Below are 14,948 nucleotides of genomic sequence, written 5' to 3' on the forward strand. Positions count from 1 at the left end.
AATCATATTTCCGCTTCAACACTGCAGAACACTCTCTATGGGTAAGGTGTGTTTTGATATTGACTATCAGCAGATTATCATGGATTATATTGTCATGTTGCTCCAAACATGTGACTCAGCATGTGACAAATGTAAAATGAAAATCATAACTGGTAAAGGGTCACAGGATGTTTCCTTTATTCACAGAGACTTCACAGATCCATGGTCAAACAGTTACAATAATTCAGTAGCAGGTATGTTTAAAGAGGTTTAAGGTTCAGCTGATTGTCCCATAACAGTCCAGTCATGGGAGATATGTCAAGTCAGGACAGTGCCATCAGGATACATTACAGGTGCCACATATGGACCTGAACAACTACTGGAAGACAGTGCCCTGGATAACTGGGCAGTCTCAGATCTAAAGTGCTACATTTAACAATCTTGTAGGCTGTAGGCGTACAAAAAGTACACTTTTTTTTTTTAATTACACATCTCAACAGATTTACTTCTCCATGTAAAGTTTTAGTGAATTTACTTTAGAAACATTAAGCCTTGCTGGATAATTTTGCCCAAACCTCACTTTAGGATAAGGTAACAGACCAAATCCTTATTGAATAAAAACAGAAAAAAAAAACCTTCTGGGTTTGGTTCAAGAAGATACAATGGAGCAAATAAGGTTTGGTAAATAGCAGCTGATTGGACATACGGAAAAAATATTTGGCGGGCAACATTTTCAAATAATCTACATCAACCACAAGGGTCATACACAGTGGGACACAGTTAAAGGCTTGGCTACACCTTGCACAGTACAACTTGAAACCACACACATGATCAGACAACAGATCTACAATCATCAGCTCTAACCAAATGGGCAGATAGCCTGGAGGTACAGTTTTGACAGTAGTTAGGTTTACTCTGCCTACAAAGGTTTCGTACATGATATAAAGCATACATTAGACAACCAAGGGCCCGTCCAAGGGAAGAGTCCTTGTAGCTAAATATTCTGTAAATAGCAAATTACTATGTTTTATATAATCTGAAAAACAAAACACATGTCCACAGTGATTGTGTCTGCTACATGATGACACAGGACCAAAGCTGCTACAGGTTAGTTTTCCCCCTAATCAATTACTCTACTCAAAGGTTAGTTTTAGTCTCTATCGTGTTCTCCAAAGGCACAATGACCTCATTGAGCACCACAGGATTGAGAGCACTTAAAATTCATCCCCACTGAGGTTCTTGTGCCTGCCAGAATTCGTAAATCTACCTGCAGCGTGACATAATTTCACACAGCGTGCCTCTAATGTCAGCTGAAGGAGGACACTCGATGGAGGTTAAACTAAGCTTCAGGCCTGAACGCAGCTGTTTTATCAGTTCGCCTCCATGCTCTTGTACACAGCCTATAAACACACACTCACACACAAATGCACACACACACGCACACACTTCATTGCTCGTCGTCCCCACAGTGCCAGGTCAGCTTCTGCTCGTAGAAGTCGATGACCACCTGGGGACACCTGGCACTCGCCTCGCGGGCCGGCAACAAGGCCACATCGTCCGAGTTCTTCCTGCGGGGAAAAAACACACAATGGACCACGGCAGCCTCCTGGTTTTATTGTCTTTTTTCACATTCATCGCTCAGTGAAGCGTGATCAAACTCCCGCCGCTTAAGAATTAGTTATTTTGCAAGATGGGCTAAAGGAATGTCATCAATTTAAAATACTGCCTTTTGTATACATGTAGACTATTACAGTCTATCATTTACTGTTATACATGAAATGCCTAATGATGCTTATCCCTTCTTTAAAGGAACAGTACACCTGAAATGCAAAAAAGATATTTTCCCATTCACCCCTCATGCAATCCAGGCTTCTGTGTGATTTGGCAAAGTTTCTGGCCAATTAGCAGGAATACATACAGTTTGCCAGGGCTGTTTGGTAGGATATAGTTCCCAACAAAACTCTTTGCCCCCAAGGGCTGTGGATTACGCTAGGTATCCATGTTATTGTTTTTTTAAACAGAGCTGTTGAATTTTGTTGCATATAAATTTTTGATGGTTTGAGCTCCAAATGGATATCCATCCACTGCGTGCTGGGAGAGATTGCGGCAGACTGGAAACCTCACCAAATTACAAAGAAACTATCAAAATATCTTGCATTTTGGGTGAACTGTTTCTTTATGTTTTCAGTTGCCAACCAACAGCAAGTTACCATTTGACAAGGAACATGAGCTCTCCCTGTCTGTCCGTGGAGCCGATGATGCACTCAGGCTCGAGGTAAGAGCTGAGGTTAGTCTCTGACTGCTCGTCAGCTGGCTCACGGACATCGCCGCCCCTCTGCCCAGTGTAGGCCCTCTGCTGGGACTGCACGCAAGACACAGACAGGCGCAACACAGACACAAAACAGCACAGTAGTTTGTTATCTTCAAAGTCAATGTGGACCTAGAAACAAAGCTTAGATGTGGCATTTCTTGGACTGTGCATGTCCATAACAAAACAGGATATGGAACTGCTTTCACTTCCAGGAACACTGCTAGACAACCCACCACAATATGATGCCATTCAGGCTCATAGTCAACTTTAGATTCATTTTTTTATTAAACAAGTCGAAATAAAATCTCTAAAAGCGGTGAGGTAACTGCACTTGCTTCCAAAGGAAAATAGGTAATATCTTGAAATACATCATTCGACTATCATCACATTCTTTTAAAACCAAAATTACAGACATACATGCATACTAAACAGAATTTTGTCCCTGAATTATATGTTACATCTCCTTTCTCTAGGAGCCAAAGATTGTTGGTTGCACAGTTGAAAGCTGGTCCTCTTGCTCTGGCCAATGAGATTGGTTGACTCAAAAATATTTCAGACAAAAACAGACTGTGTGAGCTGTGCGATCTGGGTGAAGTGCAAAGCGAGTCCCATTTTTCTTTTGTACTGTACACATTATAATGACCTATGAGAGTTACTGTACCGTGTAATCACTCAGTAAAAACCCTGAAATATTCTGGTGTTCAGATGAGCAAAAACTGGAATGGGTGTTTAATTTTGTTGTGTTTAAGTCTGCTAACTTTGTTTCAAAAGCCTGGAAAAGAAGGAATGATAGTTTGTTTAATTAATATTTACTTTGATCTGTTATTAAGATATTGTAAGCTGCTATTTGTGATTCAGGAGTTTTGCCCTACTTGATAATGGTCTGAAGATGAAAGATGCTTTGGTTGTCTCTTTGTTCTTTTATTTCTGCTGATTGATAATGTATGCTGTACTCTGGTCCTGGCTTGGTTGTTCAAACTCATGCTGTCCTGTAAGACCATGTGTGCTGGGCATATAACCTGTATGCACCACACAATAATAAAGTATCATTCATTCATTCATACTATCAAGATGTAACTCGATTCAAGGAAATTCTTGAAATGAGTTTACTTTTTATTGCAAACACTGAAATGATGTCGGCCCAGTGGCAAATTTGCTGACTTGTTTTAAGGTTTTAACACTCTCTGTGAGATTAAAGGACTTGTGAACATGGATACATGGATACAAAATGCAATGAATGTATGTCCTCTGGCACTTATTTCATGCATCACTAGTGAACTTATGGTCACTCAGAATTCCCCCTACAGCTGCAAACTGTATGCCACACTGCTTGAAAGCACACAGCTATAAAACACTGCATACATATTCACATAGCAAAAAAACAATATCTATGCTATAATATACAGTACAAAAATATATACTGTAAAATAAAAATGTCACCAAAAAAAAAAAAAAAAAACTCTGTTTAAAGTATTGATAATTAACTGAAAAAGTCAAATTATCAGAATGTTTAGAGGAGCACAGCTATCCACAGCAAACTGTCAGTCTAAGCTCATAGTTTCCTAACAGCACATGTTGAGTTAAGTCTAGGTGCTGTAAGACTACATAAAAAGACCATGATAGCACAGGATTGTTTTTTCATCTGTTCAATTTTAGGTGCGGAAGTTCAGTGACTGACATGGAAATAGCATGCAACAGCACATGTTCCAGCACTGCTTTCTGTCAGACACTCACAATTTCCGTCTCCTGCTCGGCCGACTCTTCTTTGGGGATTAATTTGGGCTCTTGCAGTCCGTGGTCCTCTTCCTCATTGTCCTTAGACAGGTGGAGGTTTTTCAGGAACTCCTCAATGAGTTCAGGACAGTCTAAGTTGTCCTCTGGTTCCCACGTGTTGTCAGCACTGAGAAGATATTAACAGGAGTACCGTCAGCATAGTGAAAAGAACAGGCTACACCTTCCTATTTATACATCCAGATGCTGACAAAAATTACATAATGTCACCAAGTATGTGGACTCAGTGGCCACTTTATTAGCTCCACCTGTACAGTCTAATGTATGTTCAGTACAAGAGCAACATTAATTCGACCTTTTCAGGAAGTTTATAAAGTTCAGTTTTTGTTCACATTGTGGAGAATGTGTAAATTTAATTCTATGTTTATTATTGAGGTTGTAGTTTGCAGAGGTCTTATACTGGACTACATTACATTTAGTGGTGTTTCTAATTTTTTGTCCTCCCTATTTATATACATGAGAGGGGGACAGAATATTGGAAACAGCTCTCAGTAAAATACAGTCCAGTACAACAGCAGCACTAACTATGAGCTCAGTGCCAAACATAGAACTGAATGAACACCTCTATTACTGTGACAAAAAAGAAAACCTGAGCATTATGGCTTAATAAAAGTAAACTTGATGGCAGAACAGTTGGATTGGATTGGATTGGATTGTGCAGGTGGACCTAATAAAGTGGCCTCTGAGTGTATATTAATTTGCTCTAATAGCTTCCTTACTCTGTGAAGCCTTTCCACTTGAGGAAATATTCCACTCTTCCATTAGAGATCCTACGACGAATTATTTTTTCCACCACAAACTCTTGGACAACTGTTGTCTCCTCAGTCTTCCTCTGTTTGACAGTCTGCTTTTTTCTCATCCTGCCATAAAAAAACAGACACAGATGATTTTCAGCTCACTCACATCATGTCATGTCACTCAGAAGCGATGGGAAAACAATTTACAAAGTAATCTACTTCTTTTCAGATGCTCGAAAATGATGCAAAACGCGACACTTTGATCCCGTTGCTTTTGATTGTTTTTGCAGAGCAACATGGCAGTGGTGAATACTGTGTTGTGCCCTTCAGACAATGATCCGTCCAGACTTATTATAGCGCTCCACCTGCTGTTTCTCTCGGAAGCACGTAAGACAATTAGTCCTCAAATCAACACTGGAACACGTCTGTATAAACGCATCTTTACTGTTCACTGAGTTGGAAATACCGTGTGCAAACAGCAGACGGGCAAATCGTGAATGAAAACCTGTCTGAGGGATGTACAAGACGCTATAATGAACAATATCCACGTACGCTTTCGGTGTTTACTTTATCTCGGCGGACAGCCAACTGCGGTGCGGTTGTTTTTTGGAGCTTGTCGGCAGAAACTACATGCACACAGCAGCTTCGATGTCGCCTTGTGCGCAAATAGATCAGTCTGCGTGTTTACATTAGGAAAATAACTTTTCATGAATGAGTTAAAATTAAAGATGGCCGTGGATGCTCGGAGGAAGTGGTTGCCAAGGGAAAAGGTCATGCCAGGAAAACCGGGAGGAGACGACGGGGACGCGCACGTCGCCGACCAATCACAAAGCAGTCCGCTAGACCGTCCCGTCCAGTGGTCCGGAACAGCCCTGCCACCCATGGGCGTCAGCTGGGTATGGCAAGGTGTCGGTACACTGCACATGCCACGAGCCCTGCGGATGATCCCAGATTTTTTTTTTTTTTTTTTTTTAATTATTTAAAAACAGAGCCAGAAATGTATTTGGAAGCCACATCTAAAGAAAAATAATAACACCAGGGGAGCATTCAGGGACAAGGTTCACTCTAAGCTGAGTGCAGCATACACTGGAGACTAGCTGTCCTTATAATTTATCACACAATGTTCTGCCAGTCGTCAGTAATCTCTGCACAAATGTAACTGATATCAATGTGTTTCAAAGTTTCATTGCAAAATTAATTTCAGTGCAGGAACTTAGTTCACTTCTTCCCGAAGTCATAGAAAACCTCTGGATGAAAAAATAAAAACAACAACAATAATGATTAATGATAACGACATCACGTCCAACTGAATGATTTGGTATAATCAATAGAAGCTCGGGACTCATATTTGCCTGCCTAGGATTTAAAGCAAGATGTTTACTGTACTTCAAGTATATTATTATTATTATTATTAGTAGTAGTAGTAGTAGTATTAGTATTATTATTACAGCGATGCTCTTGTTTTTTTTCCTTATGCTTTTTTTTTTTTTAATTTATTAATTTATTTATTGTTATTATTTTTTTCTACCGTTGGATTGCATTGGGTTACCATAACCACACGGAGGTAGCCTACATCGGCTCTCACGGAGAAGATCTTCACTCCACGACCTCCCAAACTGCACTGAGATGATCACACTAAAACAACCTCTGGGGGATTTGATTGACAGCTTCCTTTCAGCCAATGAGAAGAGTGGAAGGTGCTGATTGGCCACATGAAGTGCCACTGGCAAGCTTCGCTCCTTGTTCCAAGTTTATGGTTTGCCACAAGTTATTCCTTACCATTTTATAATATCCCCACTAGGTGGCGCTACACGTCTGCGTTCAGCTGTCCTGTTCAGCAAGCTTTTTCAAAGCTTTTGCTCCCTTCCAATTAACTAATGAAAATGGATTTGTGCTTCAAAGCTCAGACAAAAGCCAGCGGAACAAAAGCTTTTACTGGAAGGTGGATTCACACAGAAATTGTCTCTGATGTGCTGCTGTCTCTGATAGTATTAAATCCTCATGTCTGGATTATGTAACATTAGGCACATTTGTCCATGAAATTTATTTATGGAGGGAATACAAAACAACATGAAAGGAATGTAACATGGCAGTGGGAAGCCTATGGTAAAGGCAGCGCATGATCCTGTATAACAATGCAGAGAATTAATGCCTCACTTTGGTGTCCCGGCCATTTTCAGTGAGAAAACATTAGTGTGGCCCAGGGGATGTGATTAAAAGTGGTTCCAGTGGAAGGCTGGCAGGCAGCTGTATGGAAGATGAATGTGCTGTGTGTATCGTCTCCAGGAAAGGAGCTTATTGATCACAGTCTCAAAGAGGACGGGACACGGGACTCATGCAGGTTGCAAATCAATGCACGGTCATTTGGACCTGCTACATATGGCTCATTCATTTCCCAGAGCAGAGGAGACTTCACGTAGGAGGCAGACCGACGATAGGATTGTCGGGAACTGTTCACCACTTAGAAACCCAGGGTGGTGAGACAGAGGTTTGTTCTGTGATTAATTATTAATTCCATAGTAGAGATGTTCTCAACAACAAATCTTCCTCCCTTCCCCTCAAATGGATTCCTGTTTCCTCACCAGCCTCTGTTTAGGCTATTACAGAAATGTTCTCATTGCTGTTTTCAACTGTGATATGCTTGCCCAATATTAGAGAGTTTTAGAGTGCTGAAGTCTATAGTGATTTTTTAAGCAAATTATGAAAAAGCTCTTTTTTAATTGGATCCTGCCCTTTCCACCGTCATATGCAATGTGCTCTGACTTTCACCCAAAAATTAACCTTTATTTAGGCATTCCGCCAAATTTTCAAGATGAAAATCTGTTTTTGAACAAGCTTTTTCTTTTCTGTCTGAGCTTGGATCTTACACTCTCTCTCTCTCTCTCTCTCTCTCTCTCGCACAGACACACACACACACACACACACACACACACACACGTTCATTAGCAGCCCTACATTATATCTTAATCTGCATATGTCAGAAAATCTCTCCCCCTGAGTAAACCCCAGAAACTGAGGGAAGACGTGTGTGTTAGTTATCTGCCATATGACCCACTGTTGCCCTTTGACCCCTGTCTGTTGGCCTGTTGGGGTTTTAGTAACAGTTACCATAGCAACAGAACTGCTAATAGGGTCGAGTTGTCGTTGTAGTCACGGGAATGGCAGTAATATATGCAGTGGGGTTCTGTCTGGCCATAGTACTCTGCTACAGTACAGATCTTTTTTTTTTTTTTTTTTTTTTTTTTTTGGTTCTGTTAACAAAACCCATTGAAGAACTGAGTATTTTTTAGGACATTTCAGCAGCCTAATATTTTTTTACACAAGAGAACAGAAACATAAGAAATACATTTCTAGCTGTTCTTCCTATGCAATAACTTTTTCTTTTTTCATTCATTCATTCATTCTTTCTTTCTTTCTTTCTTTCTTTCTTTCTTTCTTTCTTTAGCACATTATGCCCCACTCTCCATGGACAATAAATATTCTCATGTTGATGCACTGTTTTGTGATCACTTAACAATGAAGAGAAAGTTAGTGAATTTTACAAGTGACCTCCTAAAGAAATTAAATGAAAAAAAAATCTTTGAGATGGAGGTGATGTTGGGATTCTCATAACTTTCATGTGCCAGATCCCCAAGTTGAATTAATAAGCTCCAGACCCCCGATTCTAAGTGATTTTGCCATAAGGGACCCTGACAGGAAAATATATTTTGATTTGACTTAAGTATTAAATTTTTCAAATCTCATACTGTAACACTGACAAAAATATTCAAAGCCATAATATTAAAACATAATGTTGAATTAATCACTCATGTATTTTTTGTATTGTCGCAATCTCGAGTAAATTAAATTATATTTAAGCTGTTCATCATTTTGCTGAGGATCCCCTGGAAGCCCCTAGGACCTCTGGTGGTCCCTGGACCCCACTTTGAGAACCACCGGTATAGAACATATTTTATGTGTTGCATGTGTTTGTTCCCTACAAATTTCAACGTGAAGTGAAAAATGAATCTCCAAGTGATTTGAAGCATCTCCTTTGTGCTTAAAACCAAAGGGACTGAACCCGGGACTGACCACGGCAGTAAAAATGAAATACAGATGTTAATGAAATGACGCGCTCCAGCGTACAGGGTGAGATGATAGATCACTCTGCGCAATCATCCCCCTTAAATCTGTTCAGCCCCTCCTGGAGAAGCACATTCCTGGGGCCCACGGTGAATGTACCACTCATACAGAGGGCCTTGAGCAGAGCCACCCTGTCAGAGCAGAAATGAGTCCAGATGGCTGCATCCCGCTGGGCAGAGCTCTGGATGGAGAGAGTGGTAGTTTGTGTGGCTCAGGCTAAAGCTGACTGGACCCTTTTTCACACGCGGGGTCCCTGGCGTTCCCTCAGTACCACCCTGAGGCTCTCAGGTTACAGCCAGACCGAGGACATTTGTGTTGGTCCTGTTATTCTCACTGAGCATAAAGAACACTGTCCAAGTCTATCATGGTGAAATAATGATGTTGATGGTGGTCTGGGGTGGGAAAGTGATTTACATGAGGTCATCAATGATTGATTGCCTTTTTACACTGTGCTTTTTGGAGATCGTTAATCCAACACAAACAAACACACAGACACGCACGCGCACACAAAACCACATTTGGAATAAGAACACCAGTATCCAAGGCCGACACGGCTCACTGTCACTAACTCTGCCACTGCTGCGTAAGCCCTGAGCACCTTCTTCTTCAAACTCCACAAGCTGTCAAGCAGATCTGGATCACATTCTGGGTGTGGTGTCACGGGCTCCGTTACAGATACAGAGTAAGTCTGCTATATGAATCCAGCGGTGGGAGAAAGGAAAGTGACTTTTCACTGGGAACAGAGGAAACAGGATAACAGACCACCTGGATTCGCTTCCAGAAATCTGTCCCCTCTTTCAGAGCACTTATCGTGCCACTCAGAAACAGTTTTTCTCCTCAGTTATTCTATACCTCGCTCTGGCATGGAGGACTTGGGGAGGGCGGGGGTTTCTGTCTATAGAGTTACTCATGACCTGATGTGGCAGGAATGCATCCTCCCAGTATTCAGTTCACCACAGATTTCGCATATAAGAATTTACAAACCAAAAATGTTTAAGTTTAAAGATTCCTATGGTACGTGGTGATGGAATCTTTTTTTTGTTTTGTTTTTTTTAAATGCATGTATCTTAGCAGAAGGGTTAGAGGCCATGTACAACAGTCACTGTAGACCAGCAACATTATGATTTCATATAAATTAGGCTCTAGATAATTATTAGTACACCAGCTAATCACTTTAACAAATGGCAAGCTATCACACATGGAAAGGAAGCAAATTCTGAGCAAAAACTGGCATGAATGAGTGAGAAAGAACTTACATGGCTTAATTTAATGCACACAGGAAACGTAGGAACATCCTTACATATATGGAAGCTACTTAATTAGAAACTGTGTCTTATTGTCAGGATTAAATGATGCACCCCGCCCACTGTCCTCTGTAGTTTCCTGGAACAACCATATATCTTATCCGCCATGGTTTTTCTAACAGGGCAGTTTAGCCATTTGCAGAGCACCTAGAACAGATAGGAGTTGAGTGTATTGCTCATACCAGATGTCAACTATCAAAATTAAACCTGTGACCTTTGAGCCACTGAAAAATTGGAATCTGCATGAGGGGTGCAGGAAAAAGGCCATGTACTCTGACAGCTTCGGTCATATGCACATGTGCTGACAGTGCCACACACAAACAGAATAAATTCTTCACAAAACTTTCTGAAATAAGGCATTAATGTCCTCTAACACACCTGCTCTAGTATCAATGACTAACAAGGCACTACAGATATTTTACTATATTTGTGCCTAATGGAGTCATCCCATTACTGAAGAATTTATCAAATAAGTCAAACAAGTGCAATGACTCCAAATGATAAATAATAATAAAGTGTGTAATTTGATAAAGTCAAATTAAAGTGTTGAAACTATTCAAAACTGACGTACAGACACTGCAGATGAATTAACAGTTTTCACTGAAGGAATTGAAGGAAATAAAAATCCTGGAAAGCTGAGATTTCAACAAGAATTTTGAACAGAGGTAAAGAAGTATTAGAACCGGTTAGGCTGAAAAAGAAGTTTCAGTGCAGCTCTAGTCAGACAGTGGAGGTGGCTTCGCTCCCAGCATAAACAGGTGGTGATTTCATCCCCTGTGCCTCTTGGCTGGGTAGTTTCCGCTCCACAACATGAAGCCCATCAGATCCTGTAACACAGTGACTGACGGGTGAATGGCACCAATGAGGAGCAACCCTTTTCCCCCTTGGGGCCAATGTGGCTCAAAGTGAATGGATAAGGGTGGAAGGAAGAAAGGGTGTCTTTGAACCCAAAAAAGTCTATTTCCACCCTTCTTCTTCTTCTCCCAGTGCTTTCTTTTCTCTGTGCGGGTGTTTTGTTCTTCTGAATCTTGTGGCTGATGGAACTGGTTGACTCGAGGCGTCAGGCAGAGAAAAACGTGAGTAATGTTAAATGAAGTCCTTTCAGAGGCACACGGAGGAATGTGTCAGTCAGTTCACAGGCCTGGTTTTGTCTGTAGCTTTTGGACAGACCAGCAGGGGGGTAAGGTGATGGGAGGGTGGAAGGCTAGACAGAGAGAAAGAGAGAGAGAGAGGTGGATGATTTAGGAGTAAGTCTAAAATCAGTGCCAGTGAATTCCTCTCACTGTTATTTCTTCCTCTTGGAATTGATGGATCACTTTCTGATTATTTCTTTTATTCAAAACTAACAAAAAAGTTAACAAAAGTAGCATCTGTAACCACATGCTGCCCTATAAAACAAATAAGAAAACTGAATGAACAAGCAAACATACATTATACATGAATTTGTGCTGATATTGGATAATAAAAATATAAAGTATACACTCTTAGGCAGTCAAATTTCAAGTAATTTTCATGGTTTTACAAAAGATAAAGGTTACCTTATATTTTTGTAAGCAGAGCATGTTCAGTGACCTTAGATCCAATGAAAAGCCATTCCATTTCTTTAAATAAATTTCAAAAATACAATTTTAAAAAAAGATTTTTTCCCTCAATGTTTCAAAAGTTGACTTTTAAGACACAAGGCTTTGACCGCACAATAGGAGTATATTGTTACAATGTAAAAAGGTGTAGTGTTTTTAAACCGTGTTACATAAATGGCATAAATAATGACACTGATTATTGTATTCTGTAATGTGATACTAATACTGACATGCTGACCAGAATTGGGTGTCTTGATGGATTGCTCTCCACTAGTCACTCAGAGAGTGATGATCGGTGCTGTCTGCAAGGAGATTGTTTGCCTTCTTGTGGCCTGTCTTTGTCACACATCCTCTTCCATCTTGATTTCACTCGCCATGAAGTGTTTCCTTTCACAACTGCCAGTCACCATCCAGTGAAGCAAAAGAGGGACCACTCCCTTGACTTTCTTAATAGGCAGGGAGAGACAGAGTGACAGAAAAAGAAAGACTCAGAGTGGAATAACTAAACTTGGTGACACTGGTGAAGTAAAAGTAGATGACGCTGTATTTTGAATCCTCACAGTGGCCTTATAGCATTGAAGTCCTGACTGGCAACAGTTTTACACCATTGGTCAAAAGGTGGCAGATATATTGTGGTTGTGGTTTTATGTGTGTGTGTATATATATATATATATATATATATATATATATATATATATAGTCATAGTCATAGTCATAGTCATAGTCATATTTATTAACTCTTCACCACAATTGTGGTATGGAGTACAAACAATACAAAATAAATGATGAACAGTCATAATGAGTCATCACAGGTCGAAGTAAAAAGAAAAAACAAGCCTGCACTTGATCATTTAAAGAGTGGCAAAACCTTATTCAAGAAAGCACCCAATTTACATATTGTTTGTAAATTATCAGTCTTCAATAAAGCTATACATTTAAACATAGATGGGCGATTTAAAAAATATTTAGGCAAGTACTTATTTCTGGTCTTGGACAAAATTAAATTTTCACATTCAAACAAAACATGATATTCATCTCCCAGGTGGAAGTCATTACACAGGTTACAAAACCTTTCATTCCTTTCCAGACCCTTATATCTACCTATTATTTTAGGAAGTCTATTATTAGAAGTTTGGAGATTACAGATGGCCTGACTATACTTCTTATTTTCACAGAGTAAATATTTTTCAAACTTAAAAACTTCTTTAAATTCACAATATAAATCACATGAGGACATATTCTGTAGTTCATAACGCCATTTCTGCACAAACTGATCCTTTAACCTCTGCTCAACTGCCATCTTCAGCCATATATATATATATATATATATATATATATATATATATATGGCTGAAGATGGCAGTTATATATATATATATATATATATATATATATTTGTGTGTGTGTGTGTGTGTGTGTGTGTGTGTCTGGAATGTGCTCATTCCAGAAAAGCATCTCTAAATTCTAAAAAACAGTTCCCCATTTTATAAAATGGAACTGGAAATGACTGACAGATTTTACATATAATCTGAATTTCAGGCATGCATTATTTGAATGAATATGAATTTAGCGATGGTGGCTTGTCGAACATATTGTTCAGTCTGTTTGTCACTGTGCAGCTGCTGACTGTCTCCTCTCATTGCATGCAGCTCCACAAACCACCGAACACAGTCTGTTGACCTTTCACTCTTTCTCTCTCTCTCAGCATTAGGCTTTGAACTTTAGATCGGCTCCACATCCAATCAGGATTCAACCCTTTACCCCCCCACAGCCTCCACCCCCGGCTGCAGGAACCAGTCCATCTGTGATCAAACCCTCCATGTCCACATGGCTGGGTGAAAGCTTTCCCTCAGACTACAGAGGAGTTTGTTTTTGGAGTCCTGGGAATCTGAAGCTTTCTTCTTGTGCCAAAGACACTCAGGAGCTCAACCTGATGTTTCTATCCCCTTTGACTATGGACCATTTCAATTCAATCTGGTCTCTAGCAGTCTCATGCCATCTGAGGGCAAATGCTCACCATGGGCTTCGGTATGAGCACATGGTGGGACTAACCAACTCTTCAGTCCTGCCCGCCTGCTTGCCATCTGGAAGAAAGCAGAATAGGCCGGTAATGACCCTGTAACTCTAAACAAAGGGACAGGAACACACTGTGGTGAGATCTGGCTAATTGATGGAGACAGGCCACAGCAGTTGATAGCCTATTCAACTTAATTTATGGCCTCAGACAAGTTTGAAATTGCTAAGTTGTATTTTATTTTGCACAGGTACACTGGCAAAGACAGGGACACAGGGTCATGTGATAGCCAATAAATATGCTTCTTCTTGTGTGGTTGACCTCTGACATCTCTAGCGAAATGCACTGTGACAGTTCCATGTATGTGCATGCGTGTCTCAGGGTGTGATGTGTGAACGAGCAAATTCCTAATTAAATGGGACGTAACAGAAACAAAATATTCCAAAAAGTTGAGAAAAACATCGTAAGATATGTAATGTTTGTCCCACATTTCTGACACCGGTTTTTGCGCTCATTTTTATCAAAGCCAGCTCTGTTCATATGTGAGACAGCTCTTTTCCCCGAGGAGACAGTCTCATACTTGCCATGGAACGGTTGCTGGGTGTGAAAATTAGTTTCCATAGCTTGCTTTCCATGCTTTGGTGTAAAGCGCTGAAAAACCACAAACACTGCCTTTCCCTTGAACAACTGCCTGGACCTGACAAAATGTGAAAGTGATTTACATTGTCCATCCTCCAAAATGTCTTTTTCAATTTGACTCCTATCAAGAGCTAATCTGGAAGCCATTACTCAGTGTGTCCTGAAAATAAATTGTTTGCAGCTGAGAGTCCAGCTCGGGCTGAGTCAAGAGTGGAGGAGGGGATACTGTCGGGGGAACAAGTGGCAAATTCCCCCCAGTGAAATGCCATGTTTCGGCTGATGCACAGGAAACAGGCTCTTACCAGCCAGGAAATGAAGTGGCAAGCACAGGCCGGCTTATATTTCCCGTCCTGCTTTCGGATGGGCCTTGTAAGTGTGGAGACACCAGGGCTCCAGCTTTTGTTCACACTGAGCCAATGGTAAACAAAACTGCAACATGTTTAAAAGACGTTAAGTGCTTGTGATGGCTGA

At 40.5% G+C, this 14,948-nt stretch overlaps 1 protein-coding gene across 3 annotated transcripts; it reads right to left on the reverse strand.

Annotated features, from left to right (window-relative positions):
• Window positions 1-153: 153 nt before the first annotated feature.
• Window positions 154-5,599, reverse strand: cbx3b (chromobox homolog 3b). Of its 3 annotated transcripts, none has more exons than XM_030072879.1 (5): window positions 5,386-5,599; window positions 4,801-4,941; window positions 4,025-4,190; window positions 2,190-2,341; window positions 154-1,547 (listed from the first exon to the last, which is right to left on the reverse strand). In XM_030072879.1, exons 2-5 carry the CDS (start codon window positions 4,938-4,940, stop codon window positions 1,427-1,429), a joined length of 579 nt encoding a protein of 192 aa, XP_029928739.1. In that variant the 5' UTR covers window position 4,941; window positions 5,386-5,599; the 3' UTR covers window positions 154-1,426. The 3 variants fall into 3 exon arrangements, with proteins under 3 accessions (XP_029928739.1, XP_029928738.1, XP_029928740.1); XM_030072878.1 differs by having other exon boundaries at window positions 5,371-5,598; XM_030072880.1 differs by lacking the exon at window positions 5,386-5,599 and adding an exon at window positions 5,038-5,145.
• Window positions 5,600-14,948: the final 9,349 nt, after the last annotated feature.

This window comes from Myripristis murdjan, chromosome 16 (assembly GCF_902150065.1).
Source record: "Myripristis murdjan chromosome 16, fMyrMur1.1, whole genome shotgun sequence".
Lineage (NCBI taxonomy): Eukaryota > Metazoa > Chordata > Actinopteri > Holocentriformes > Holocentridae > Myripristis > Myripristis murdjan.